Source organism: Falco cherrug, chromosome 4 (assembly GCF_023634085.1).
Source record: "Falco cherrug isolate bFalChe1 chromosome 4, bFalChe1.pri, whole genome shotgun sequence".
In the NCBI taxonomy this organism is placed as follows: Eukaryota; Metazoa; Chordata; class Aves; order Falconiformes; family Falconidae; genus Falco; species Falco cherrug.
The window spans coordinates 37,595,319-37,622,709 of NC_073700.1; the positions used below are offsets into that span (position 1 = coordinate 37,595,319).

A 27,391-nucleotide genomic window follows, 5' to 3' on the forward strand; every position below is an offset into this window, starting at 1 on the left:
CTTGCCCTGGCATCAAGCATGTCCCGGTTTCTTGGTGCCCCAGCAAGCACCCTGCCACTTCATGGCAACACCCTCTTCCCTTGAACATGGGGTGGGGTCTACCCCATCTTTTACTTGTGGGCAAACCCAAGGCTGTTGCAGCTCTGTCCCTTGGACCCTGATTTCCCCTGCCAGGCGATGCCCACCGCAGCCCCTGCCACCCTCTATGCAGCCTGGGGACTGTGCCTCTGCAGCGACTGTCCTGTGTCAGGACAGGATCTATCCCCAAAATTTGCTGATGGCCTTTTGCCACCAAGCTGGGGAAACTGGGAAGATGCGACATTTTCGTGGGGTCTTGTGGGATGTTCTCACCTAGTTCTCAGGGCTGCCCTGCTCACGAGAAGCACCCTGGTGTGACGTCCTGCCACCTTCCCCACAAACTGTGGCCGTGTCCCTGTGTCCTGGGGTGCCTGCCTTGCCCCCGTGCTGTATCCCCTTGCTGTTGGCCCTGGCAGTACATCAAGCCGGAGCTCACAGCCACACCAATGTGGCTGGAAAACTGGTTGGGGATGCAGCAAAACCACCTTCGGTGTCCTCCACTCTCAGCTTATCTGGGGCCACGTCCTTGTGCTGATGGGATGAGGAGAGCAACAACCTCCCCTGTTACAAGGAACCTTGAAATCTTGTTCCTTCCACTGCCTTCCCAAGATAAGCCTTCCCCGAGGGTTTGTTTATTAGGAAACTTCCCCCCCCCCCTCAATCCCAGAGCTCTCCTTTGCTCTTGAACCCGGAGGAGAAGGAATACTTGAGCAGGAGCAGCTGTACCCACCTGGGGTTAGAAACCCATAAAAGTTGTGCAGGTCCATTGACCAGGAGCTGCTGGGCTCCGAGCTGTGCTGGGGACCTGCTGTGACCCCATGTCCCCCCAGCCCTGGGAGCAGGGGGGCTTGCTGGCCTCGGCAGGCAGGGGAGGGATTTGGCTGGGTCCTCCAGCTGTCGATTGGTACTGGTCTTGGCTTGGCAGAAAAGTGGGGGGACATGCAAGTAGGGGGACTTTGGTCAACCATGACCAAGGAAGATGGCTATCGGGTGGTTCTACCATAAAGGGCAGGTAATGGCTCGCCATCAGATGCCTTTAGGGTGACCAAATAGCCGTGTAATGGGCCCTGTGCTGGAGTGGGCTGAGGGCCCCCGAGGGTGCAGATTGCAGACTGGATAAGCCACCCAGGTAGTTCAACTCCCATCCATTATTTAAATGCAAAGGTAAATGCTTTCATCTTTTCAACTGGAATGGTGCCACCAGCTCAGCCACCTCCTGAAGGTCCCATCCTGCTGGCCTTCAGACAGGAGTCCCTGGGCAGGAGACTGCCCTGGACAGCCATGGCAGGGCAGAGAGGGGAGCCGTGCCCTCTGTGGGGTGCCACCAGCACACCTGGGGACAGGGTGCAAAGGCTGAGGAGTGGCAGGGTGGCCCTGGTGATGATGGATTTGGCCAGAGCAGGCAGGGCTTCCCGGAGAGGACAATAAAGCAGAGAGCAGCACCTCCCGCTTGGAGATTTTTCCTTTAATGGTTTGGTTTTGTTTTGTACATTCGTAAAACTGTGAACAATAAATACTGTGTGGTCAGCCTCCACCTTCCACTTGCCCCCTGGCTTTCTACGGAGGTGAGGGAGACCGTGAGCAACGTGGCGAGGGCTGCTGGCGCTGGCTCGGCTCGTGGGAGAGGTGCCTGGCTCACAGCGTGGGCACCATGGAGCAGGGCAGCATCCCGGCTTGGGGTGGCAGGAGGGAGTCAGCGGCTGGGGAGGGAAAGGTGGCTGGTGTGCAGGCAATATATCAGCTAAAAGGGGGTGAAAGGCAGCACTGCCTGGTGGTCTGGGCACAGCTCTCCTACTGAAGCCCAGGGCTGCTGGTCACAGAGCTCAGCTGCCCCTCTGGTGTCTTGGGCCTCCAAGGTGCCCGGGTTCAGATGGGGATCACCTAAGAAAAGCAGTGCGATGCTCGGGGCTGGGAGGAGGTAGGGCTCCCTGGTGGGTGGTGGGACCTACATGTCTTTTTGTTCCTCAGAGGAGGTAACAGCCAGGTGGGCAGGGAAGGATGTCATGGGAAAACAGGGCTCCAGCTTCTTGGCTGTGCCTGTGGGTGCCCTGCTGTGCGCTGGGTGAGGGTCCCAGCATGGAAAATGCACAGAGAAGCTGGTGTGGGGGAGAGTGGGGAGCCCTGAGGTACAGGGATGGGGAGGTGCTGGCAGGGGGGGGGTGGCGGCTGCCAGGGCTGTGTGAGCTGGGGAGGGTAGGGTGGCAGAGGGGCATGGGGTGGCAGAGCAGAAAAGGTTGGCAGAGCGGTATGGGATGGCAGAGAGGAAAAGGGTGGCAGAGAGGCACAGGGTGGCAGAAGAGGCTGGAGAGAGACTGGCAGGCTGTTGGGGGTGGGTAGAGCAAGCAAGGTGCTTGGTCTGGAGGGGGCTGCTGTGCTGATGGTGTTATGGCATCCCAAGGCCACAGCATTTATTCAAACCCAGGAAGAAGGGCCCAGTGCCACCTCCCCTGGGCTCTGGGATCGAGGGTTCTGCACCCAGACTCTGGGGTCTGTTCTGGCTGCGTCTCATGAACTTCACTTGGGTCTTGTGGGGCCAGGGCTGTGCTGGGAAGCAGCAGGACATGGCCCATCAGGAAGACTGGGAGCTGGCTCAGGAGGGTTATGGTGCTGAGCTGAGCATCTCTCTGTCCCTCCCCACACTTTTCTCTAAAAAGACCAATAACTGTGCATGCCTGTGTACCCTAAGCAAAGTCCTTGAGTGAGAAATAAACCCCTTTGATGATGTGGAAGCTTTGTCCAGCAAGCAATCATGTGGGAAGAGCCAACTCTTCCTGTTGTCTGGGCCCATCGAAGTACTTGGGAGTGCCGGGTCCCACGTGCTGGCTTGTCACTCGCCATAGGATTGTCCGCTTTGTGCCCAGTGAAGAGCCAGCATCTAAAGCTCCCTGGCTGTGCTGTGTAGGTCCCTGATTTGTGGCTTTTCTTGATGTTGTCTTTGTCCTGCCCTCCTGCCCCCATGACCCCCATCTCAGCTCTTCTCATTGTGAAGAACAAGCCACCAGCAAGTTGGTGAAGGCCCTGGGTGCTAACAGGAGAGCCCACCATGTCCCAGGCAGGGAGTGTGGCTGGGAGAGGAAAAGCTGCCTGGCTTTTCCAGGCTGAGGAGAGCACATTATACCCGCACAGTGGGAAGGAGTCCAAGAAATCCTGGCCCAGGCATGGGGAGATCCTGAGCCAGAGCAAATGCTGCTCAGCAGGGCGGTGGGGGACAGGGAGGTGTGACTGCCCTGCGGTGGGTACCAGCCTGCCCGGCAGAGGCCAGAGCCCCCACCGAGCATGGGGACAAGGTGACATTTTGGGAAGGCCAGCGCTCATCCTGCAAGCAGCAGGCTTGCCTGGGTGGTTGGCTTTCTGATGCTCTGGCTGAGGGGGGACCACTCAGCATCGTTCCAGCTTGGGACAGGCCAAGTTTGTCCCTTCACAGTTGTTTTTAGGGTCTTTGCCCCTTCAGCAGTGGGGCTTGTGGCAGCATCGTCTCACCCATTTTGTTGTCTCATGTGTCATAATTTGGGGGATTAGGACCAGTGGGCAGGAGCTCATGGGAGCTGTACTCTGCAGGATTGGGACCTTTGTGAAGAATGTGCATCATGTCTGCATGGGGAGAGGCCATCGGGGCAGCGGGAGGGAAGGTCTTTCTGTATAAAGGCAAAAGGAGGAGCCGGACGCTGGGGGACCTATGGGCAGGAACAAGTCCCCACACGTGGCAAATGCCCTTGGTGGGAGAGCTCAGGACCCAGATGTGTCACTGTGGCAAGGTGGCTCCTGTGTCATCTTGTCATTGTGGCTGGGGGGATGTCTCCACAGTGGAGAAAGTGCTCGGCCTCCGGGTCAGTCCAGCTGAGCATCCGCTTCTCTTCTGTGACCCTCAAGCCACCACGTCTTTGCTTTGTACAAGGTGACAGCCACAGCCTGTTTGAGCACAGCCGAGACTGGACTGAGGCTTGGCCCTGCAGATACCCTCTCTGTGGTCCCCCCACAGCCCACAGACTGTGGGAGCTGGGCTGCTGAAGTCCCTGAGTGTCTCTGGTTAGAGGGCTGGCTGAGCCTCCTGTGGAAAGCTTGGAGGTTTTTGCAGTTTCTTTTTTTGCCTCCTAGTGACTTCCCTTTCAAAGGGAGTTCCAGGACTAGGGAGCTGAGGCTGTGGAGCATGCAGAGCCCAGGAGCACTGTCCTTGGCGCTGGGGTGGGACAGGGACCGTTTTTTTACACCTTGTGGAGTCAGCTGGGGGAGCTAGCTGGGACCCCACGCAACATGGCCCGAGCCAGGCAGTGGTTAGGCTTTCATCCATGGGGAAGAGGGGGAGCGGAGAGGTGGAACACAAGGAAGGTGAAGAATGAGGTGGTCAGTGAGATCCAGGAGCTTTTGAGCAAGGTGGACTTAGGGGTCGGCATGCAGAGGGCTGTGGACACACACAGTGTCTGTCTCGCTGGGAAGGCTGCAGGACAGGGAGCGCTGCATGGCTCGGCAGCCCAGAGGTCCATCCTCGGTGGTGACTGGGAGCTGAGGGCCCTGGGTGGTGCTGGATCTGCCATCGGAGCAGAGCAGGACACTGGAGTCTGCCTCGCACTTGGTGGTGCGGCTGTAGTAGGGCTCCATCACGTGCCGCATCTCCAGGGGCATGGTGAGCGGCAGGACCTCAGCCTTGATTACAGCACCCAGGTGAGCTTCGGAGGAGGACGCCCGGAGGCTCTCAGAACGGCTCATCTTGATCAGCAGGTCGATGGTTTTATTCTCGGCCTCAAGGAGGCAGTTTGGCAGTCCCTCCCCATCTCCAGCCTCCCCGGTGGCCGCACATTTGTTGAGGGCCCCTTGGTCTTTGCCATGGAGCTTCTCACTGCCCAGGCTCATGTTGCAGGCCTCCTTCTTGGCCAGCTGGACCTTCTCCAGACCTTCAGAGGATCTCTTCACTGAGAGGTCCAGAGGCCCTTCGTGGGGTTTGTTGGCTTTCTCCAGTGCCTGGTGGATGTGGTAGAGCTCCTTTCGGATTTTGACCAGCTGGTCCCTCAGCTCTTTTTGCCCGGGGGTGTCCTCCTTTGCCAGATCAGACAGTTTCTTCTCCACCTCTTGGTACTCCTCTAAGGTTTTGGACAGGTCCCCAATAAGCATGGTTGTGGCCTCAGAGTCTGTCATGGTGGCAGAAGTCTCCTGGGGTCTGCTCTGCTTGCAGAGGCCATGGTCCAGGCCAGAACCCACAGAGTGAAGAGCTTCAGTGTCATTGCCCCTCTCCGGTTCCTCAGGCTGGCCAGTGAGAACTTCCATGTGCCAGTGGTCCAGGGCCTTGGGGATGTGGCCAGGGTTGGCCCTTGAACCACTGCAGAGAAGTGGATACAATCAGTAGGGAAAGAGATAGGAAAATCCTTGGGCATATGTCCAGGGACAGCACTGCCAGAGTCAGCCAGGGCTCCTGCCAGCGGGAGGTCCTTCCAGGAAGGGCTTTGGTCTGAGCGTGCAGAGCCCTGCTGGACCTGCCCTGGCATTGCTCTCCCAGGAGGGGGATGGACCTTGACACGGCCTATTTCATGACACCCACTAACACAGGGAGAGACCAGTCTGGGGAGGTGGTCTTGATAAGTGATCCCACCTCAGCTAGCCAAACATGGGTTCTCTTTCCTCTTGGAGCACTGGAGAATGTTGATGGAAATGACCATCCCACACTCCTGAAAGCTCGGTTGCAGGGGATCTCTGCAGCCAGCCTGAGAGCAGGGAAGAGGCAGGTGGAGATGGAAAACCATGGAGAGCTTCTCCAGAGAAAGCTCCTTTGGGTGCCAAAAGTGATGGATTTCACGGTGACATTTTCTTGGAGCTACAGCTGGACTTGTACAACCAGGAGAGGGACTGAAATGTTGTTGAAAGGAGCTGTGCACATTTCTAGCCCCAGGTAAAAGGAAATGTTTGGAAATGGGGGCCTCCCTCTGGGCTTTGAAACCAGAAGGCAAATCAGAGGAATGCAAATGTGTGTTTAAAAATAGGCAATGATTGTTCCAACAACCCTGGGATGTGGGAGGTTTCCTGGTGCCTGGGGAGCACAGGTCCACACCGCACAGACACCACACTGCTTCTCGCTCTGTATAAAACAGAGGAAAACGAGGGACGGCAAGTGGTCCCACCATAGTCCGTGGGCTTGGACACACCTGAAGGCTATGTAGGTAGGTCCTTTGTTCCTGGAGGGCAGAAAGCCCTGCCCTGTGCGGGTGTTGGTATGAACCACCAGCCCCGAGTGTGCCCAGCCCCTGGAGACTCATCTCATGGTTTAGGGGCAAGTGGGGGGATCAGTAATACGAGGGGGTGTGAAGGTGATGGTTGGGGCCAACCAGATGTGAGGAAGAGGCAGAGAGACCACCGGCACCTTACCTGCTCTGGTAGCTGAGTTTTCCAGGCATCAGCCTTTCGGGTCCTATCAAATCCAGCCCATTGGCAGTGAACTTCCTCTTCAGGGAGCTGCCTGGAGGACTGCTGGTCTCCAGACAGGTCACCACCGGTAGCTCTGTCTTCCGGACACCACTGGGGGCAAAAGCGCCATCCTTCACCCCCACTATGTTTTGGTAGATGTCGGTGGCTGTTTTTTTGCGTAGGTTGTTGAGGCCCAAAGCTGGGTTGCTCTCCTTCTCTTGGGACAGCCATTTCTCCTCTTCCTCCTGCCCCAGCATGGCAGGGTGGTTGAGCTCGGCAGCGGGCTCCTCTCTGACACCTTTGGACCAAGGAAAACCTGTCTTCAGAACGGGCACCTTCAGCAGCCCTGGTTTGGTTGGCTCACTGGGAGGTTTGGCTTGGGGTGGCGTGGGCATGACAGAGCCCACCAGCTGCTGGGCTTCTGGCTTGCTGGAGGACATCTTACCTTCAGTGGAGCCGAAGGTGTGCTCAAAGAGCAAGGGGTAGTAGAAGCGGGGAAGGAAGGCTGAGCGCTCGGGGCTCTGCAGAGGCTGGAAGTGGGAGGTATGTGGGTGCATCAGCTGGGCTGTGGAGGCCAGGAAGGGCAGCTGAGCCAAGTGCGTGTGTGTCGTAGCACTGTTGGTCATGGTGGGGCTCAGGTAGGAGAAGAGACCGGGGTTTAACGGGTAGTTAATACCCAGCAGTGAGAGATTGAGGCCCTGAGGTTCGTGGTAGTCACTGTAGGCAGGAGGGGGGTAGCATGGGATGATGTTGCTGTCGGTACAAGGTGGGGAGACCTCAGGTGTGTTCCTCCTTTGCCCATTTGCCACCAGCTTCCACTGCTCCATGAGGATCCCGCTGCTGGCCAGGCATTTCTTTGGCACTTTGCAATGCTTTGGCTTAGCATCTAGGTCTGGGGAGGCCATTTCCCTGCTTTTCATGACGTGGTTCTTGAGGGAGAAGACATCCGTGATGATGAAGTCAGGCTCCACCTCCTTGCAAGGCTTGTCCCTCTTGTTCTTGAAACCGAAGACCAAAGCGTTCACTTCTGGTTCAGCTGGGTCACCTTGGCAACCTGCCTCTTCGTTTTTCTCTTTCTTCTCCCCCGCATCCATCTCCCTCAACAGGCCAGAGACATCATCCTCCTCCTCTTGGAACTGGCTACCTTCTTCACCAGCCCCTTCACCAGGCAGGATCTCCACCCCTGCCATCGGCTTGTCCTCGTGGCTGTCCCTGTTGGAGGCCTGCCTGGTCCTAACCGACCCTCCCAACGTGGCCGAGGAGTCACAAGTCTCCTGCTCGTCCCGCCGCCCACGCAGGCGGGGGGTCTCCGTTGCGTGCAGGAGCCGCAGCTCCGGGTGGAGCAGGTTGCCCTTCTTGTAGGGCCAGTCAGACTCGATGAGGAGGGAGAGGGAGTTCTTGCACAGGCTGTACTTCATGTGGTTGTAGAGGTGGGACTTCTCCATGCAGGTGAAGGGGCACTGGAAACATTTGTAGTTGTATGGCTTGCCCCATGGCCTTGGGATGTAGTGAGGCTTTTTTGGCTTCCTCTCCTTGTGCTTGTAGACCGAGGTTAGCTTGCAGCTGACATCGTCCTTGGACATGGTGGCAGGTGCCTGGAGGTGACTCCTTGTGGGAATGGAAGGGCACGGCACGTGAATCTTCCCACAGCTCTCCAGGAACCAGTGTGTGCCCTGAAAGAAGGACATCATGGAGCTGGTGAGCTGTGCCTGCAGCTGCCTGAGATGGCTCTGCTCCACGGGCACCTCCTGGTCCCAGGGAGCAGAGCTGCTGGGACCTCCATCTGAGCTCCAGTGTTTGGGATTTAAACCAATCCCAGTGATGGAATTTTTACCCGAACGCTATTGGTGTGCCCATATGTGCTGTCCCTGTTATTAACCCTCTTCTCTCAAACCACCCCAGAGCAAGAGGAAAACAAACATGGTAAAGGCGTTGAAGCTAAACCACCTCGAGCTGACATTGAAGCACCCTGGTGATCTCCCTGCCCAGCTGGAGACTCCCTCAGGGTAGTCCCAGCCCATCCAGCACCACTTTCCCTCTGAGGGCAGGGAACAAAAGGGAAACCCACCAGCAGCCCCAGACGCTGCGCTGGGCACTGACCTGTGCAGCTTTGCCAGCTCCTGGGCTGCCACAGTGCCAGAGCCGACTGAGATGCTCCAAAGCTCAAGCACCAAAGCTGGTGCCAGATGTAGATGCCTGAACCCCGCATGTGAATGTGCAGTCATGGTGCACAGAGGACCATCGGGTGGACAGACTGGATGGGGAGAGGTTGTGGACCAACTGCCCTGAACTTGATTCCTGCTGGAAAGGCAGTCCTGCCTCCCCAGCTGCGTGGGGCTGACCCTGTCCCATGTCAGGACACAGGTAATCCAACTTGGAAAACCATTCTCGGCTAAAACACACCTCCCCACTTCCAGGTGTCTGCCCCAAGATTGAAACGTCTGGGAAATGTCCCCCACAGTCCCCCAACGCAGGGCTGGCCTTGGATGCTTCCTACTGCAGCCTCCCTGAGGATGGCGGCAAGGTCGTGCCCGTCCCCCCACCTGCCGTGGGAGCAGGTAGGGGAGCCCAGCACCCCAACTCCTCGCCTCCCAGAGGAGCCAGTTCTGCACAGGATCCACACTTATGAAACTGGACTCCTCCACAGATGGCCAAGCAGCAATCTCCTGCAGTCGCAGGGCAACCAACACTGATGCACGCGCCTGCGCCAGCCCTCCAGACTCTGCTTTGCCCTGGAGGGACTTGCTGGCTTCTTCCCCATTAGAAAACACCCTGCATTTCTCCTGGGAAGGGCAGCAGATTTGAGGGCTTGTTCTGCATGGGTCAGGTTCATTTCTCAAGGGCTAAATCCTTCCCCCATGCAGCAGGTCCCAAGGCAGAGCTCCACCCCAGGAGAGCCTGCAGCCAGGCTGCTGTGGGGATACACAGCCTGGGAAGGAGAAGTGGGCAGAAGCATCTCCAGATTGCCACCAATGTGGCAGCTGAAGCCATTCAGGGAAACAATCTGCTCCCCATCTTTTGGGGAGATGAGTTTTGCAGGATGGGAAGGGAGAGTCCGTCTCTGTGCTCTGGGGTATGCTGCGGCTTTGGGCAGCCAGGACCAGCAGCTGCCCGGGGCAGGTCCAGGCAGCAGCTCCAGGAGCTGACAGCCTGCAATGGGCATTGCTCCCCACCTGCCTGGGGTGTGCCCAGCCCAGAAGTAGCCGGCATCCTTCTGCACATGGCCTGGAGGGCTTCCCCAGGGGGCTGGGTGGGGGCATTGCAGCTCCCGGGGGTGTCTGGCATAGCAGGGATGAAAAGCTGGGATGAGAGTGGGATGGGCAGGGAAGGGGCTCGTGTGGCAGCAGCACTGCACTGGGAGGAGGTTGCCGTGTGGCCCCATGATGCTCCCCACCTGCTGGGGCTGGGCTGCATGCTCGCTGCAGGCAGCTCCCCTCGGTCAGCCCAGGCCCTTGGGGCTGGCTGCTCACCCCACAGGTCCACGGCCCTGTGCCTCCTCCCCTGAGCATCCCCCTCTGGGTACACGTCCCTGCTCTGGCTGCAGCCTGGAATTCTGTGTGCCCTGCAGGGACGGTGGCCCCGGGGACAGTCCCACCAGCGCTATGCCAGGTGGTGGCTGTGCTGGGCTGAAGGATGCTCTGTGCTGTGCTACCCGCCCTCCCCACCGCTGGCACCAAGGGGCATCACCTTCCCCTGGGAGCATGGTGAGAGCATTTGCATGACAGGAGAGGGAATTGCCTGTGTAGGACCCTTCCCACTTTCCTCCTGAGGTTTGTCTTCAAACAGCAGAGTGTCTCCTGCCTGCGGTGGGGACAGGGAACAAGCCATGCTGTGGCTTCCCCAGTGCAGCACAGGAGCCTGCAGGGCAGGCTGAGCTGCAGGAAGGGTTTGGGGACAGGTGTCTGCTTGCCCACACGTCGACATAGCTGGAAGCTGACCCTACCACTAAGATCCGGTCTTGCAGAAAATAGGCAAAAATGTCCCCTTGTAATGTGCCCCTGTCCGCTGGGATTCTGAGGGAGCTCCAGGGGTGCAGACCCGACCTGCAGCAGCCAAGGCTGATTTGCCCCATTGCAGTGGGATGCGCAGGCAGAGCTCGGGGCCTCCTGCCTGCAGGTTCACCGCGGTGAGTGACAGCCTGACCAGCTGCCCGGAGGGACATGCTTGTCCTTGAGCCCTCAGACACTTTCTGCATGCGTCACGCCTGTGAGCCGTGAGAGCTCTGCACACACGCTGCGATGCTCAGGGGAGCAGAAGGGATGCAGCAGCAGCTGTGCAGGATGGGGTCCCTCTGAGCATCGCTCTCTGGCTCCAGCCACTGAGTCTGGGGTGCCCCGAGCATCCTGGATGTGGCTGTGCCCTGGTCCCCTGCCCCATCTCCCCACAAGCCCACCCTGCTAGAGGGGAAAAAACAAAGAGCGGCTGAGTGGGGAGCCGGGTGCCTTGGCCCCACTGCGATGCACACCGCCTGTTTGCAGGTCAGTTGAACAAACATTTGCTGTTTATATGCCAGAGGCAGATTAAATCTTTGCTGGGAGACTGGAACTGGTTGTTCCATTCCTGCACACCTGATCCTCCTCCAACACTGCTGCAAATGCCGTTTGTTCCCCTCCTGTGCCCGGTGGTGCGGGCAACGGCAGGGAGCCGTCCAACGTGGGGACAGGCAGCTTGGCTGCTTCCACCTCCCTATTGATGCAGAGAGGAACAGCAAGGGAGAAGAGGAAAGAGCAAAGAAAAAGAAGGGTAGAGGGTGGGAAAGTGCCCAGCATGTGAGCCAGGCAGGCTCCGGCAGAGGGGAGGCATCCCCAGAGCCGGATCAGGCCCTGCGGAGCCGGGAGACAGGCGTTGCAGCTCCTGGTTGCTGAGCAGTTCCCGCACCAGCAGATCTTCGTGGTCTGCTGAGTCTCTCTCTGCCACAACACATTATTTCCAGTGGGCTGTCAGCTGCGGCGGTGGGGGCCGTGCCTGGGGGCAGCGCGCGGCGGGGACCGCGCACCTGTGCTTGGGAATTGCAGCATCCCTGCTCTCCTCCCCGGGACTGCCAAGGGGAGGGGGGCATTGTCAGATGGAGGGAGCGGAGTGGCAAGGGGAGAAGAAAGGGCGAGACAAAGGGAAGGAAGAAGAGAGAGATACCCAGGAGAAAGATCTGCAGTCCCCAGTGCTCCAGTACTTAAAAAATCCCAGTCCCAGCCTGTGCTCTGGACACAGGGATGCAGGGAAGCACATAAAACCATTGGGGCAGCTGAACTGCATCGTCTTAAATGTCCATCTAGCTCATGTCTCTAATAGTCAAAAGTAGGACATAGGGCAAGCATCTATATTACTGCTCCAGTTTTCCTAACCCCTCAGCCATTGCAGTGCATCCCTACAACGGACCAGGTGCCGCTGCATGCAGCACCCAGCAGTGGCCCTCCCCGCTGCGAATCCGCACGGGCTGCTCCTGAAGCTGTGGAAATGTTCAGCCCCCAAAGCATCCTGCAGCAGAGCATTCCCAGTACACCACACAGCTTCATCCTTCAGCTTCCCAGGCTTGTTGGTACCCACATGTTTTGTTTGATGCCCCCCCAACTCTTGGGCTGAAGGAAGCAGCAACCACGGTCCCTGTCCACCCTCCAGCCACATGGTTCACCATCACACCCCTGCTTCACTGTCTACTTTCCAGGCTGAAGCTGAAACCCTCCCAGACCTCTTCCCCTTCCCTGAGCCTCCTCCTGGTCCATGGCAGCCGCTTGGAGGAAGGGGCTGGGTCCGGTGGGTTTCCCATATGGACACAAGCCAGTGCCATAGCCTCCCCCCTGCAGGGAGGCATACCCATGCCCACTGCCCCAGGGAAGGAGAGACAAAAAAGCTCTGCTGAAGTACAGCAGTCTGGTTCAAAGATGTGTCTTCTGCACCGTGTGTGTCCATCGGAGAAGCTCTGCCACTGTGAGCTTGTTCTGATCTGCTTTTGCAGACCCCCAAGAGTTTTTCTGGCTGGAACAAAGACCCTGTCTCTCAAACTGATGTCCTCTCTTCTTTGCTGCTGTCCTCCGAGTCCTCCAACGCTGCGTGTAGGCTGCCAGGGAGCTGCAACGCTCCCATGGAAATTGGCTGCCCTCAACCTTTCCCAGATGGCTGTAGGACATGGCATGGAGGAAGGGGCTCAAGAAAGGCACTGCAGTTTTTCTCCACTCAGGAGGGATGAACCTCCTGCCTTGCACCTTGTCCTGCAGCTGAGGGCTCCAGTGGTCTCTCATGAGCTCGTCCTACCCTGCACAGGTGGGAATTCATTTTTGGTCCCCTGCATGTCCAGCACCAACTGCAGGGACAATTCTTCCCTGCACCTACATCCACCCAGCTGCTTCCTTCTGGGCTGTCCAGGTTGCTCATGCTCCCGGTACCCAGCATCATGCCAGTCTCTGTGATGCCGCTGTTGGTATTCATTGGCAGCAATTGCCACCCCAGGGAGCACGGTGCCCTGATGGCCATGCTAGCCATGACAGTACAATGGGGAGCAGGGGGAGGGCAGCTTTTCTATGGGCTTTCACACTAACCCCACAGACCGTCCCTTTCCTCCCATTACCCGGACTCTCCCATTCTTTCTGGTGCTTCCCCATTGGGGTTTTGTCCCTTTTTCACCAGCACCGAGGCTGGAGCAGCCAGCCAGGCATGGCAGGGAGGGGAGCGGGTGGCAGCGGGGAGCTGCTGATCAATTCAAACCACTTTCCCTACGCTACATGCTTTTGCCGCAGGGGCTGCTTGGCTATTAGCGGGTATCGGGTCCCTTTTTGTTTTCATAGCCTGGGGTTGTGTGATTTGAGCTTTTAAGCGCTTATTGGAGGCTGGGATGAGAGCAATTGGCCATGGCAAAGCAGCAGGCACTTGGCAAGAGGAGGGGAGCCCGGCTGGTGGGGCCTGGGAGCTCTGCACCCCCCAAACCTCACCCCATGTAGCAGCTGTGTGCTGAACTGCTCCTGTAAGTGACTGTGGGGGGCCACCCTGCCACCTCTGCCTTTGGGGGTCCGCACATCAGCAGCTTTGAAATTATTCCCACCTCAAGGTGTGCCTTCCTCTGGCTTGGTCTCAATTGTTGCACCAAGTTCTCTTTTCCCAGAGCCACATAATATCTTCAGAAAAGTGGGGGGTTCCCACCCACCCCAAACTGCCAGTCCTTCCACCTCTGCCCACCCGCCACTTCTTTGCGTGTGAGGCCCAGAGGCTGCAACCCACATCCCATAGCTCAGCACAGCTCTGCTGCTCAGAGGGTTCTTCATCACTGGTTGCACGTCTCCATGTGCTTCACATCCCGGGGGCAAGCCGAAGTCAGGGTCATGGTCTAAAAATTTGGTAGCATTTGGATTCCCAGCCTTTAGTTTTCCAGTGTTTGGAGGGATCTGGGTTTTCTGGTTGGGAAAGCTTACGTTCCCTTCACAGGCAGCTTTTGGTGAGGGCTCCTGTGGTCTGCAGACTCAAAGCCAGGCTGTAGCCCATCCCTAACCAGCCCAGACATAAGGTGGCTCCATCTCCAGGAGCACTGCTGCCTTTCGAAGCGCAGGCTGCCCGGGGTCACCTGCCCAGCCTCGGAGTGTCCTTCGGGCCAGGTGATGGACTTAGTTCCTGCTGCGCGTTGGAGCCACAGCACCTTCACGCATACAAGTCTTCCTTCATTTGGGGTCAAAATCTTCTCCCTTTTGTGCACATGTTCAAGAGCTGTTTCTACGTCTCTCACCTCTGCTGAGCTCCTCTGCCTCTCGCCTCCATCCCCAGAAAGCAGCTGTCTGTCCCTGGATCTCAGTTAGCCTGAAGACTCCCCGGGGCAAGCCCAGCATCCTATGAAAAGCACACGTGGCGGCAAGCGTTCAACCAAGTGACTGGATTGGAGTCATTGTCTTCTGCCTGTGACACACACAACACCACTCACAGGCTCCTTGAGAGATGAGATCAGGCCGCCACAGCCTCCAGGCTACTCTCCAGAGGTGTGAGGGTCCTCCACCGCAAAAGCTTTTCCTCCCACAGCCTTTCCTGCCACAAGCCCTTCAGGGCAAGAGACAGGTCCTGGTGAGGAGATGTAAGATTGTCTCTCCACATTATATCAACCACCCACACAAGCTTGTGCCTAGGTCCCACTACAGGAGCTTCCTATGTCTTCCTCCACCTCCACTTCTACCTGCTAATGGAGCCCCAGGAGACCACAGGCTCCCAGGTGTGGAGTCAGTGGCTCCATGGCAAACAGACCTCCAAACCTGTGGAGACAACATCAGTCTCCATGTGAAAATGCGCAGCTGGATAGAGGGGAAAGTGGCTGTGTGCAAGCCAGGAGGGTCAGCAGCATGGCTGGACCCAAAGGTACACAGGGGAGATGATGTCCAAGGCTGGCATAGTGAGCAGGGGAAGAGGATGAACATCTGAAGAGAATTGGAGGGGCTTAAGAAGTGCAGGCAGCTGGAATAGGTAGGTATGGTCCAGCCCTCCTATGCAGTAAAGTCTGTGTCACACCAGTGATGTGCAGGGCTCCTGGAGGTCCAAAGAGTTATTTCTCTTGTTCCCAGGAGCTGGAAGGGTGTTTGGTGTAGTCACCTTTGTGCTGGACATGATATGCTGCACACAAAAAATTTCCCTAACTTCTTCCCGTTTCTATGACCTCCAAAGTTTCTTTCCTCACTTACAGGTTTCTCCTTCTCTTGCTGGTCTGACAGCCCAGGATGGCATCCCACTGCCTCTGACCGCCTGCCCTGGGAGATGCCCTCTCAGCCTTCCACCTGTGGCAGACCTTTGGGGATGGTGGCACATCTCCAGAAGCTCCTTCCTTCCTTGTCATCCGGGCCCGTCCCCTTCCCATGTGCTGCGGCACACAGACAGCACTCTGAGCAAGGCAGTGTGGGGCTCAGCTCTCTGCTGATTCCCCAAATCCACCTTTTCCTCCCATCACCAAACAAGCCGTGTGAGCAAGGGTCCTCAGCGTGGACTCAGATGACACAGATCACCTCTTCTGCCCCATCACCACCACAGGTCCCCAGGCTGGTATGGACACAATGCACCCTGCCAGTTCCCCTGCAAAGCTATAAGCTCTGTCGCACAATGAGGTGCTTTTTGTCACCCCTTGTCCCATCAGAAGGCTCCACAACCTTCTGAATCCACTGCAGTCAAGTTCCTCCATGTCACTACTTAAATGTTCTCCTCCTTTTCGCTTTCCATTTATCCTTGTACAGTTCACACTCCATAAATGCACTGGGGATGGGAATGATAAGAAAGGAAGGAGATCTCCTCTGCTTTGCTTTTGCTGGTCTAACAGACCCCAGCTCTTACTGTGTCTCCTAAGACACACCAAAGGTTGCCAAAGGTTCCCATCTTGATATAACCTTTCTCACATCCTGAGTTCTCTCCCATGATGTATGTGCTGTGCCTTTACTGGCTGCTCAGGTGTTCTGCCCCACCAAATCAGTCTCCATCTTGCAACTAGAAAATTCACCTTATTCCAGTTCAAATCCACCCAAATTCCTTTGAGGACAAGGGCAGAGAGTCTTCACTCCTGCTCTGCCTGCCCACCTCCTCCCTTGCAGTCCAACCCTCTTCTGCTCCTGTATGTGTCTATTGCTGCATCTTCACTTACCTTGTTGCCTTTGCTGCAGGAGAGCAGCTGTGCATATGGCCATCACAGGCACTTCCCTCAGCCTTCCCCATCTGTGTCTTCACATCCCCATTTGAAGTTTCCTGCTTTCTTCAGGGTCTTTCCAATCCTCTCCTCTCTTGGGTCAGCCCCTAGCAGACAACATTCTGGCTCTGCTCACATGATGGATGCGGCTCCTTTCCTGCAAAGCTGCTTTTTAGCCAGTTGGCCCCAGACATGCCCTGCTGCACGGGGTTGCTCCATCCCAGATGCAGAACTTTGTGCTCCGCTGAGCTCTGGCAGGTGACCACTAGCCCATTTCTCCAGCCAGGAGCTGCACCTTGCATTGCTCAGCACGACCCACTGAGCCTGGCAGTCCAGCCAGTTTTTGACCCATCTTGTCCTTATGTTTCCAATTTGACCATGAGGATACTGCAGGAGACCATGTCACGGGCTCTGCTAAGGTCATAAAAGCAACATCCCTTCCTCTCCACTTGTCCAGGCAGCCAGTTGTCTCCTGTCAGGAGGCAGTCATGTTGCTCCGGCATGATTTGCCCCTGGTAAATTCACCCTGGCTCCTTCTTGCCATTCATGAGGCTGGAAAGGTCTTTAAGGAGGACTTGGTTCACAGCCTCCCCAGCGACTGAGATGAGGCTGGCCCACCCTGGGTGCTCCCTGATGCATCTGAGCTGCTTCTGCCACAAGGCATCTTGAGCCAGGGACCATTGTGTCCCTGCAGGAACCTCTGCACATCTCAGCAGAGCATGGGATGGAGTGAGCAATGCCCGGGGGATTGCTTGGCTGTCCCACAACCAAGTCCCACTCTTGGGATATTCTGAGATGGGTCAGCGTCCCTGGGGACTTCCTAAGCAGAGCCCTGCCGGTGGCAGCCACCCAGCCCTCATCTGGGATTGCCCCATGCAGCCAAAGAACCTTCCTCAGCCCACCCTGGGGACACAGACCCGCTCGCAGACTCACTCATTCACTCCCTCCCCTCTGCTGGTCCCTCCTGCCAGCCCAGGGGGAGCAGGGGTGGGCAGGGGTGGGGACCGCAGGTCGAAGGGGACAGACATTGGCACAAGCACTGTACACCTCTCCTTCTTGGCTGGGATCCTGGCTCTCCCAGGGCAACCTCCAAAAGATGCCCCCTCCCCTAGGTTAGAGGACAGGTCTCCTTTTAGCCACAACACAGCCAAGACGGGGCAGTGATTTCAACCACCCCTAGAAAAGGGGGGCTGTTGCAACGCTGTGCCCACACCTGGGGTGACTGGGATCATCCCCGCTCCCACCTGCCAGCTCCTGGCACTGACTCCAACCAGCGATTTTAGGATGCAGCTACATGGGAGAATTTTTAATCAGGGCAAGGTCTAACCAGCCACCAAGAAACTGCCAGCTGCGAAGGACTGGGTGTATTTAAGGTAAAATTAAATAAATTAAACTGGAGGGTGTTGATGTGTCAATTCGGCAGTGGTGCGTGCAGAACTGCGGCACCACAGTTTGGCAGCTGCATCCATGAAATCCATCCCATTTCGAAACCCGTTGCAAAACGGCCCCGATTAGGAACGGCCCCAATTAGGAACAACCCCTGCTTCTCCCTCCCCATCCTTAGGCAGGCACAAGCAACTCCACCTGCTAAATAAAAAAACTAAAGGGGAAATGGTTTGCTGCTGGTTGGGAGAGCCTGGGAACAGCGGGGAAACTGCGGAGTGGGAGAGACGGCTGGGATCGACTCCAGTGAAGGTGCAGGAGCTGAACCAGCCAGAAGGCCCTGCCAGGGATGGGGCTGCCCTAGCCCCGGGCCGGCAGGCAGGGACACCCACAGGAGAGAAACTGATATTTTCTGGGGAAGAAACCGATCTTTTCTGGGGGAGAACCAGCTCCCTGCAGAGAGGAGGGAAGCAGGAGGGACATGGCCCTGGGAGGAGGCTGGCCAGCGGAACCCTGAGCCAGGCAGCACTCCTCTTTGCAGCTGCTTTGCAGGCAGGTTTCCCTCCCAAACACGTTTTTAGTCTCGGGCAGGAACATTTGCGATGCTGCGGGCTCACCTGCAGGCAGCAGATGCGCTTCTGCCTTCTGCCTGTTTCTTGATAAGGGTGTTTGGTTGGTGGGTTGTTTTTTTTAAAAATGCAGTTCAAGGTGGCTCTCAGGGTGATGCTGCCTGGTGGTCTTGCTCCCTGTCTTTCCAGCTCCTTTGCTCCCCCAAAAAAGGCAGAGTGGCTCAGCCCCCGGCCCCGCTCCGTGGGCACTGTTGGGGCTGCAGGGAGCCCAGGGATGTTGCCGAAGGTGGGGGCTGAGATGCCGAGTGGGCAGGTAGCGCTCGGCCGCGAAATCACCCGGCAAGGTCTGTAGTGGCCAAGGAATGACCAGGAGGAGTAATGACGGCCGGAGGCAAAGCCACCGGGACTTTGCGCAGGGATGTTATTAGCTGGTGCATAAAGCGGGGAAGGCAGCTTGTTAACCTGTGCCGTGCCGCGGGACCACACGAAATGGCCAGGCAGCCACGCTTGTGCGTGACCCTGCAGCGGAGCGTGCCGGGCAGCAGTGCCGGAGCAGCCGCTGTGGTGGTCCCGGGGCTGCCTGCGCTCGCTGCCTCCCCCGCCTCAAACCCAGAGCCCCCCAACCACCCCTGGGTCAAGAAGGGCTCTGACGTGCCTGGGGGGCTCCAGGAAAGGGTGAAAAGACCCAAGGGGATGAGGAGGTGACACATCCACAACCTCCTGTCCGGGATTGTCACAGAGGGGAGCCCAAACCGTCCCTGTGGGGGTGGGCGAGCAGGACCCGTGCAGGCAGCACCCGAGAGATGCCCAAAACCTCTCCCCATCCGTGTCCCAGGATTTGCCACCACCATGATCCACATCTGGGACTTACTGACATGATTTCCTTGCCTTTTTTTTTTCATAAGACAGCTCTGACTGCTGTGAACTACTCCTCATTACATGGCCTCTTGAGTTAATTCCTGAAATTACTGTAAACATGCATTCTCTGGTGTGAGGATGTGTGAGTTGACACCATTACACATTTTAGTAACTAATCTCCTCCAACAATTCATCAGCTCAGTTTAATTTTCATTTCCATTAAGAAGGATTTAGAGGGAAAAAAATTACCGGTAATATGGATAATATTGTCTTACTGCTAAATTTCACCCTTCCCCTCCTTTTGTATTTCTTTTTCACAATTGTAAATACTTATCACATCTCCAAGCCTGCAGAAAACCATTGCTCTTCTTGATTATTATACAAACAGGGAGAGGTAAATACGATAAAATTAATCTGCGCTCTGTGCCTGCCCAGGCTGCTTCCTAACACATTGCTTCATTTTTAGTGGGAAGAAAAGTCAGACCTCTGCAACCCACCACACGGTCACGGGGAAACCATCCAAAATCCACCACAAACTTTCTATTGTCAGAGACTCGCGTGAGCAAATTCCCAGCGAAGGCAATCGGACATGTCATTAGGAGAGCAACCCAAGCAGAAAGGCCCCATATGACCTCCCTGGTGCCGAGCGCCTTTAATAAGAAGGAGTTACAAGGCTTGCAAAGAGACTGGCGAGTTGGACCAAAGAGCATCACTTGGAAACGATCGCGTCCCTGCACCCAGTGGTTCCTCTGCCCCTTCCCGCAGTTTGCACATCCCCTGCCCGGGTACCGGCTCCTGCCCCTGGTTGAGCTCCTGGCTGCAGCATGGCACCGGGCTTCCCCGGGCATTGCGGGACGGCTGGGCTTTTATTTGGGGGGAGTGCAAGACTGACAGGAGAAGGTAGCTTTTAACCAGGGGAATGTTTTCCCCTCCAGCTCCTTGGTGGGATTTTGCTCCCCCGCCCAGACATGCAGTGAGACCCTCAGCCTCCCCCAGCGCCTTCCACCCCCTGCCCACCCCATCCAGCCCCAAAACAGATTGAAATGTCAGGACTTACAGCTCGGCCCCCTTTCCTGTCCCAGCTCGGTCCCTGCTCGGGGATGGCAGGCTGCGGGGAGGCTGGGGGAGCAGGGTGAGGGCTGTCCCCCCCAGCCGAGACCCAGCGTTCCCTAACCCCACTGAGGTGGGGGGCAGGTGACATCCAAAGCTGCTCCCGAGCATTTACAGGGTTGTTTGCAGGAAACATCAAACTCAGGAACAGAAGCGCCAACCCAGGAGTCATTCCCCCCCCCTCGCCGTCCCTCCCCACCCTCTTGCTTGGTCTCATTTGTACCGATTTGCCCCGCAGGCTTCTCGCTGATTTGCCATGTCCCTGGCAGGGCTTCGACCGGGGAGGGGGAGCGGGAGCCAGACGGGAGCGGGTGGGGGGGAGCCAGCCATGGGGAGGGTGGTGGGGAGAAGGATAGGCCAACAGGAGGAGCCTGGCTTGCCAAAAGCAGTTCAGACCTAGAAAAAGCTTTAATGTGCACAGACGGAGCAGGCTGGGAGCAAAACCAGCTGGGCTGGAGGAGAACATGCTCGGCAAGAGGCTGGTTTGGGGCTGGGTGCGTGCGTGGCTCGGGGCTGGCTCCTTGCTCCAGCCCTCTGAAAATTCCCCTCCCAACATCAACTTTTCCTATCGAGGAGTGATGGGCAGGATGCCAGCCTGGTTTTTCTCCGGCATTAATCATTTACCTGCTCCAGCCACCACCCTTGCCCTGACAGCTCCCGAACCACATCTCCAGTGCAAGAAGGGTCACCTCGAGCTGGGACAGCCCCACCATCATCCCCACCCCATGCCCTGGAGCTCGTACCATCATCCCCACCCTGTGCTTGTGCTATGGAATCTCTCACTCGTGGAGAGAGACAGAAGCCCCTGTGGGGGTGACTCAGACCCCGGGTGCCCCCTTCTCCCCTTGCAGGTCCCTTTCTCCTACAACAGCGAGCCCCAGGGCACCTAGTTTTGGTGTCTGGCACCACCTGAGCACTGGCCCAGGCTGGAAGGACCAGGGGCAGCTGCAGCCTGAGAACCCCCTTGTGAGATGCTGGATTCGGCCCAGACAGCCACGTCGGGATGACCCTGCATGGCATTGTTTAATGCAATTCCTTAAAATTGGACCCTCCCCAAACTGCCTGATGCTCTGGCCCGGCTCACCTCTTTGGAGCCAAATGCGGGGACCCTGTGTCCCCTCTCGCTGTTGACCCACCAGCTCGCTGTTACCTGGCAGCATCCTCTGTTTACAGGGCGCTGGTGCCAGCACCAAAGAGCCAGATCTGGCACTGGGCACAGCAGCAGAGCAACCTGAAGACCTGTCTTCGGTGTCCCCCTTGGCTCTGCACCCCCTGCGCCATGGCGGGGGGGCCTGGCTTTGCTCCTGTCCTCGAGCCGTAGCAGGGACACAGCCCTTCCTGGGCGCTTTGCAGGCAGCCGTCTCCAATCTGCCAAGGCGCAGGGCCACCTGTGCTGGCTGCCCATGCCATCTGCGAGGGGGGGGCTGAGGGGAGCTGGCTGCTGTCCCCCCACCCGGGTCAGCGAGCAGGGAGACAACTTGGGGAGGGGGGACCATGGCTGACCCGCTCCATCCGAGGGTGCTGGCACTGCCACCTGCACCCAGCGGGAGGAAGAGGAGGGAATGGGGGCAGCCCTCCTGTAGGTGTCTCCTGCTGTGGGGCTGGGGGAGACATTTCTGAGCCCTTTGGTGGAGTGCCCAGGTGGGGACAGGCTGCACCCTGTACCCTGGATGGCTGCAGTGCCACACTCCCTGCTGCCTCTGGATGTCCCCCTGTGCACAGGGGCGGAAGCAGGCCCTGGCTGATATGTCTTTGGGGGTCTCTCAGATCCAGACCCCCCAGTGCTGTGCACACAGCTGAGCATGAGGGGTCCCATCCCCTCCTGCCCAGGACCGCCCCGGCACTGGCACAGGAATGTCCCAAGAGGAGCAGCCCCTGGAGCCTGTTAGCAGGCGGGGAACCTGGAGGTGGCTTTGATCTGCCCTCCTGCTCATGCTGGTGGCAGCCACCATCCCCTCCTCCCTCCCTGCTCAGCTCCACAGGCATCCTGAGAGCTCCTGGCCGTGGCTGGAGCCCACTGTGTATCCGGAGCTGCACAACCGCCAGAGCCAGGCACTGGCAGGTTCATTCCAGGAATCCCCACAGCAGTCACCATCCTGCTGGTCCTTTGATGAGTTGATAATGAAGCTCCCCTTGCCTTCCTACAGGTAGCCAGAAAGTTTTATTCATCATCGGCTGCTGGAAAGGTCACAGCATCCTCCTCCCCCTTCTATTTCTGGCCTGTGCCCTTTCGCCATCAGAGCGGGGAGCGCTGCCGTCGCTGGACCCTGGACACAGCGTCTCGGTGTGACCACATCCCCGATGCCTCGGCCGCGGAGGTGCGTGGGAGGGCTGCAGGGAGGATGCTTTCCAGCTGCCCGCACACTGCCCACGCCAGCTGGGCTCTTTACGGACCAGAAAAACTGCTGCAGGGCGATGAGAGCTGTGTGCGGGCTAAGTGCCCTCAGCTTCAGCCCTGGCACAACAAAATAATGGGAATTTTGGGATGCAGACAGCACGTGTGATGCTGCTGGAGTCTCCTTGCTGCAAAACCCCTGGAGAGGGGCCTGGCTCCGGGTGTCACAGGCACAGACATGCTCCCAAGGTAATGGGGCTGAAGCAGCTCATGCTGCGTCTGGTGTGGGGTGATCAGGGTGCAGTGGTGAGTGTGGGTCTGGAGGGACCCCAAGAAACACCGAGCCCTCACCCAGGGGAGGCTGGCAGGCAGGCAGCGGCCATGGGGCTCTCAGCATCCCTGTATGGGCTGGGCTGGCACCAGTGGTGGCAGTCATGGGAGCGCTGGTGGAGCATGGGCTGCGGGATGCTCCAGGTGCCACTCAAAAATGGGCAGCAACATGGAATATCCTTCACAGACAACAGGAGACAGAAAAAGAGGTTTGCTCTGAAAATTGACCTTTGCCCAAACCCTGCAGGTTTTTTCCTAATTCTGGGAAATACCCAAACCTTCACCTGAGCTCTGCTCTCCTGGGGGGCCAGGCAGGACCAGCCCAGGGGTCCTCTGGGCTTCCCAGCAGCAAGGGCCTGGGATCACAGACTCAGCTCTGCACATGTAGGTCGACTTGCAGCCATACGAGGAGCCCCAGAGACCCTTTGCACACCGGGGAGGGTAGCTGTGGGCCCCCATTGCTATCCACTTCATGGCAGCATGTCTTGGGAGGGTTGTGAACCCAAGAAGAGCTGCAGGGGAGCCTAGCTCCCTTTCCCAGCCTCTCCAGCTTGCCCAGACGGTGTTGTACCATTAGACCCAGCTTCGTTGTACAGAGCCCAGCCTTTTCCAGCTCTGGGCCAACCTGAAGAGGCTTAAGAAAAGCCCCGGTGAGCTTTTTCATGCTTCTTTGTTAGTGGAGCAAAGATATTCCCAGCCCTGAATCTATAGATTGGCCCTTAAACTAAAACAAGCTCTGGGGACCAGAGAAACAACAGTAGATTTTGGTTGTAGTTTGTTGTGTTTTGTATTTTTTTCTTTCTTTTTCCTGCGTAGACAGCCTTTGCCCAGGAGGGGTTAGCATGAAAAATGCATGTGGGGATTGGGGGAATGGGGGAGTGTTAGGAAGAAGCTATCGATCAAGTATCTCTGAAAGCCACACAGCTGTGCCAGCCCGCTGCCTCTGCCAGCCCTTCCCGGCGCTCCCAGGGCTCGGTGCCTGCCCCGGGTTCGGGATGGGGTGGCTGATGCAGCCAGGAAGCTGCCTGCATCCCGGAGAGGAGCCCACGCTGAACAGCGAGAGGATGCCTCTGCAGTCCCTGCCCTGTCTGTGGCTCCCTCCAGCCAGGCTCGCAGCGTGCTCCTTGCGACATGGCATGTCAGAAATGGGGTCAGGCCTTTTTCTCCCCACATCCGAAGGATGCTTCTCCCAAGCTTTGTAGGGCCATGATAAGGATCTGTAGAACAGCAACGGCTCTGCTCTCTGTGCCCATCAACCCACCCACCCGCCCCATAGCTCTGTACCGCTCTGCTCTGGCAGATCAGAAATAATAATAATTGCAAGTAATAATGAGCCAAACGCAGATGACAGCCCAAGCACCAAGGTGGGTGACCAAGCATACCTCCTGGCACAAGAAGAGCAAGCTGAGGGCACCTCTGCGTCCAACAGGCACTGATGCTGGCAGGAGACGGGGGACACGGGTCCTGCTCTCAGCTCTGGTCCCTGCAGGGCTGGTGCCCCTGTACTGGCAGTGCCCTCGCAGCTGTGTGGGGCTGTAGGTGCCACCGAGAAACACAGGATACGATGCCTGAAGTATGGCAAGGCACTGCAGAGATAAAAGCTTCTCCAGATGGTGCTTATCATGAGCGGGAACATGACGGGATGGCGCTGGAGTGGATGCTTTATGCTATTGATGTCCCTGCCACCAAAGGCAGCTCTGCTAGCTGTAACCAGTCTGGGTCTGGGACAAGGGGCAGACCTGACTTTAGGCTTCAGCTTGGCCAAAAGTGCCTTGAAATTTGTCCCAAATTTGACATTTTGGAAGTGTGGGAGAGGAGAAAAGTGGTGAGGAAAAAAGCAGTGGGAGATGGGAATGATCTGATCTCACAAGGGGGAAAAAATCCCTGACATCTTTGCTTCTCCCTCTTGCTGGGCACCAGCTTATGGTGCTGAGCACCTCGGGCTTCGCCAGTGGGCACCGGGATGGGGGCACCCGGCAGTACCTGCTTTGCCACCCTTCTGCCTGATTTTGCTCCACTGCTGTGGTGTGTGCACCTCCTGGCACAGCCCACGCTCTGCTTGCGGCTGGGATGTTGCAGAGGGGGAGCTGAGCACAGCTGTCTCAGCAGGAGAGAAGAGGAGGCTTAGAAAAGCTGGGGGGATATGGGGGGTGGGGGGCTCACACTGCCCTCACTTCAGTGGGGCAAATCTGAGAGTGTTTGCCACAAGGAAAGGTGTTCAAAGGTCCATCAGCCTTCCCTGAGCCGGGGGGGAGGCAACTGCCAGCAGCCACTGGCTGGTGTCCTCTCCTCTCCCAGTGACATGGTCCAAGCCGTGAGCAGGGGACTCCCCGAGCCCCTGCCAGCTCTTCCTCACTGCCTGATCCTGGCGACGGTGAGCTGCTGACAGCAATCAGATTCCCCCCCCCCCCCCCCCCGCCTTGCCCAGGAAAAGCTCGTGGCAGCAGAGAGAGTTTGGCCTAAATCACCGACTGCATGGCAGGACACCTGGACAGACCCCCGGCTCCCTGCCCATCACTGCCAGCCCCCCGGGCACTTCTCTGGCTCCGTGTGTCATGGGGGCATTGGACCCTGGGTCTGTAATCCGATGTGGTCACACACAATTGCCCTCCGGATCGGCTGCTCCAGCCGTGCCCGGAGCCCTGGCACCCACGGGCAAGGTGCAGGGTGCTGCCTGGGTGTCCCCCCATCCAGGTCCCGTGTGGTGGGGACACAGCCCTGCCTCTCCCACCCGCACCTTGCCGCAGAGCTGGCACTGCTCACAGAGGTCCCTCTGACTTAACATTGCAGGTTCTTTGAGTCCCCTCATCTAATTATAATCTTGATTACAATCTGTGGCTGGATTCTGATGCCCCGATGAAAAGCTGCTCCCCTGGGCTGACCCCTCCGTACATGCCCAGGGGGACCGCAGGGAACGCTGCCACTGCATGGGGCTGACAGGCAGGACTGGGGGAGAGTGAAATGCACAGACGGGGAAACTGAGGCACGGAACAGGGGTGCATCCTCAGCCTGGCCTCCCCCTTGCACACACGGAGAAATTTTATCATCTCTGCACTCACCGGGGGTTTATAAGCAGGAATACCCCAAACCATTCATTTTAATGATTTTATCCCTTTTTGATCCATTTACAATTACAGATGCCTGATTTGCCTGGGACCACGGGGGGCTCGCCCAAGTGTCTGGGAATTCACAGAGGTTCCCAGCCCCACATACAGCTGGGGCTCTTCAGTCTCCACATCACCACCAGACACAATTGATACCCCAAAGAAAACCAGAAAAAACGCCAACTCTTGTAAACTCTGCGTGGCCACAGGGAGCACAGGGCTGTTGCTAGGATTATTTCCCATTCAGCAGGACACAAACTATCTCAGGCACGAAGTCTGTTCCCCACCATGAGGACGAGTATGTGGCACAGGCAAAGCCGCAGCAGGTGGGCTGTAGAGACCCCCCCCTACATACACACAAGCGCACACACAGGCACACGTACAGCCAGGCACTCGCCCAGCACGCTTTGTTTTGCATTTTGCTACCGCGTTGCCTCCAGCCCACGTCCCCCCTTCAGCCCTGGCTGGGAACAGTTTCCTTTGCAAAGGAAATTCCAACACAGGAGGGTGAAGGCAGGCAAGCACTGACGGCAGCAGGCTGAGAAAAGTGTTTTTTAAAGTTGGTTGATAATTCTTTTTGCTCCTCTGTAAAAGGCAAGGGGAGCCCCACTGCTTGGGGCCAGCTGGGACGGGATGGTGCCTGGCTGGGAGATGCCTCAGAGCAGGCAGGCAGGAGCCGTGCACTGCCCGCAGCCCAGGCAGACATCGACAGCAAGAAATAGGAGCGAGGGAACCCGCGGCTGGCTCGGGATGCTCTCAGCTCGTAGCATCGATGTCTGCAAGGAGGCTGAGGCTGGGCTTTGCTAGACCCAATCTCCCAAGCACCCGGCCACTGTCCTGAACTCCGACTTGCACAGGTACCACTGGCACCAAAAAGGGTTAAAAAATCCCCAGGAATAACACTAATAACTGCCCCATCCCACCTGCCTGCACAACTGCTGCTGGCTGGTGGGAGCGGAGCGGGTCCCTCACACCTTCCCCCTCCCCGGGACAGCCTCCTGGGAAGGAGGTGGCCAGGACTTACCTGCACGCAGGACTCCTCTTCCCTCGCCGCCGCTCTGCTCTGCCTGATGTTCACTCTGTGAAAGTGGGAAGCGTTTTAGATCATGCAGTAGGTTATATATTGTCTGCAAGTCTGGCCCTAGGGCGTCCATCAGTTGGTCTTGCTTTGCTCCTGCCCCTATATGGAAGATGCATCACATGCTCCGCAGCTCCCAGCTATCAGCCTGGCGAAAGGGGAAAAGAAGAAGGAGAGGAGAAAGGGGGAAGAAAAAAATTAAAAGGATCTTCATCATCATGAAAGAGGCAGAGAGAATTTCTCGGTGGAAAACACACCAGCCAGAAATCCCTGCCTGACCCGAACTTTCCCCGCTCTCTGTTTTTGTTCTCCCCGGCTCCCAGTGGCCCCTTTCATCTGCTGTTCAAGGCCAGCGAGATGTGAAGGCGACTTCGCCTTGATCCCGTGCCTGCCTCACCACCCAGCAGGTGAGGGGCTACGGCTTCGCTTCCAAACGCCGCTGTTCATCCGCAGCGCTCTCAGTGCAAAATATTTCTCCCTCCCCAGTAATGCCCCTGGTGCTGCCAGGCTGGGCAGGCACGGGGT

At 57.5% G+C, this 27,391-nt stretch overlaps 1 protein-coding gene across 1 annotated transcript; it reads right to left on the reverse strand.

The window, feature by feature from the left end:
- Nucleotides 1-1,541: 1,541 nt before the first annotated feature.
- Nucleotides 1,542-26,884, reverse strand: PRR35 (proline rich 35). The gene is made up of 3 exons (XM_005436842.3): nt 26,813-26,884; nt 6,430-8,141; nt 1,542-5,389 (listed from the first exon to the last, which is right to left on the reverse strand). The coding sequence occupies exons 2-3, from the start codon at nt 8,049-8,051 to the stop codon at nt 4,456-4,458; spliced, it is 2,556 nt and encodes an 851-aa protein (XP_005436899.2). The 5' UTR covers nt 8,052-8,141; nt 26,813-26,884; the 3' UTR covers nt 1,542-4,455.
- Nucleotides 26,885-27,391: the final 507 nt, after the last annotated feature.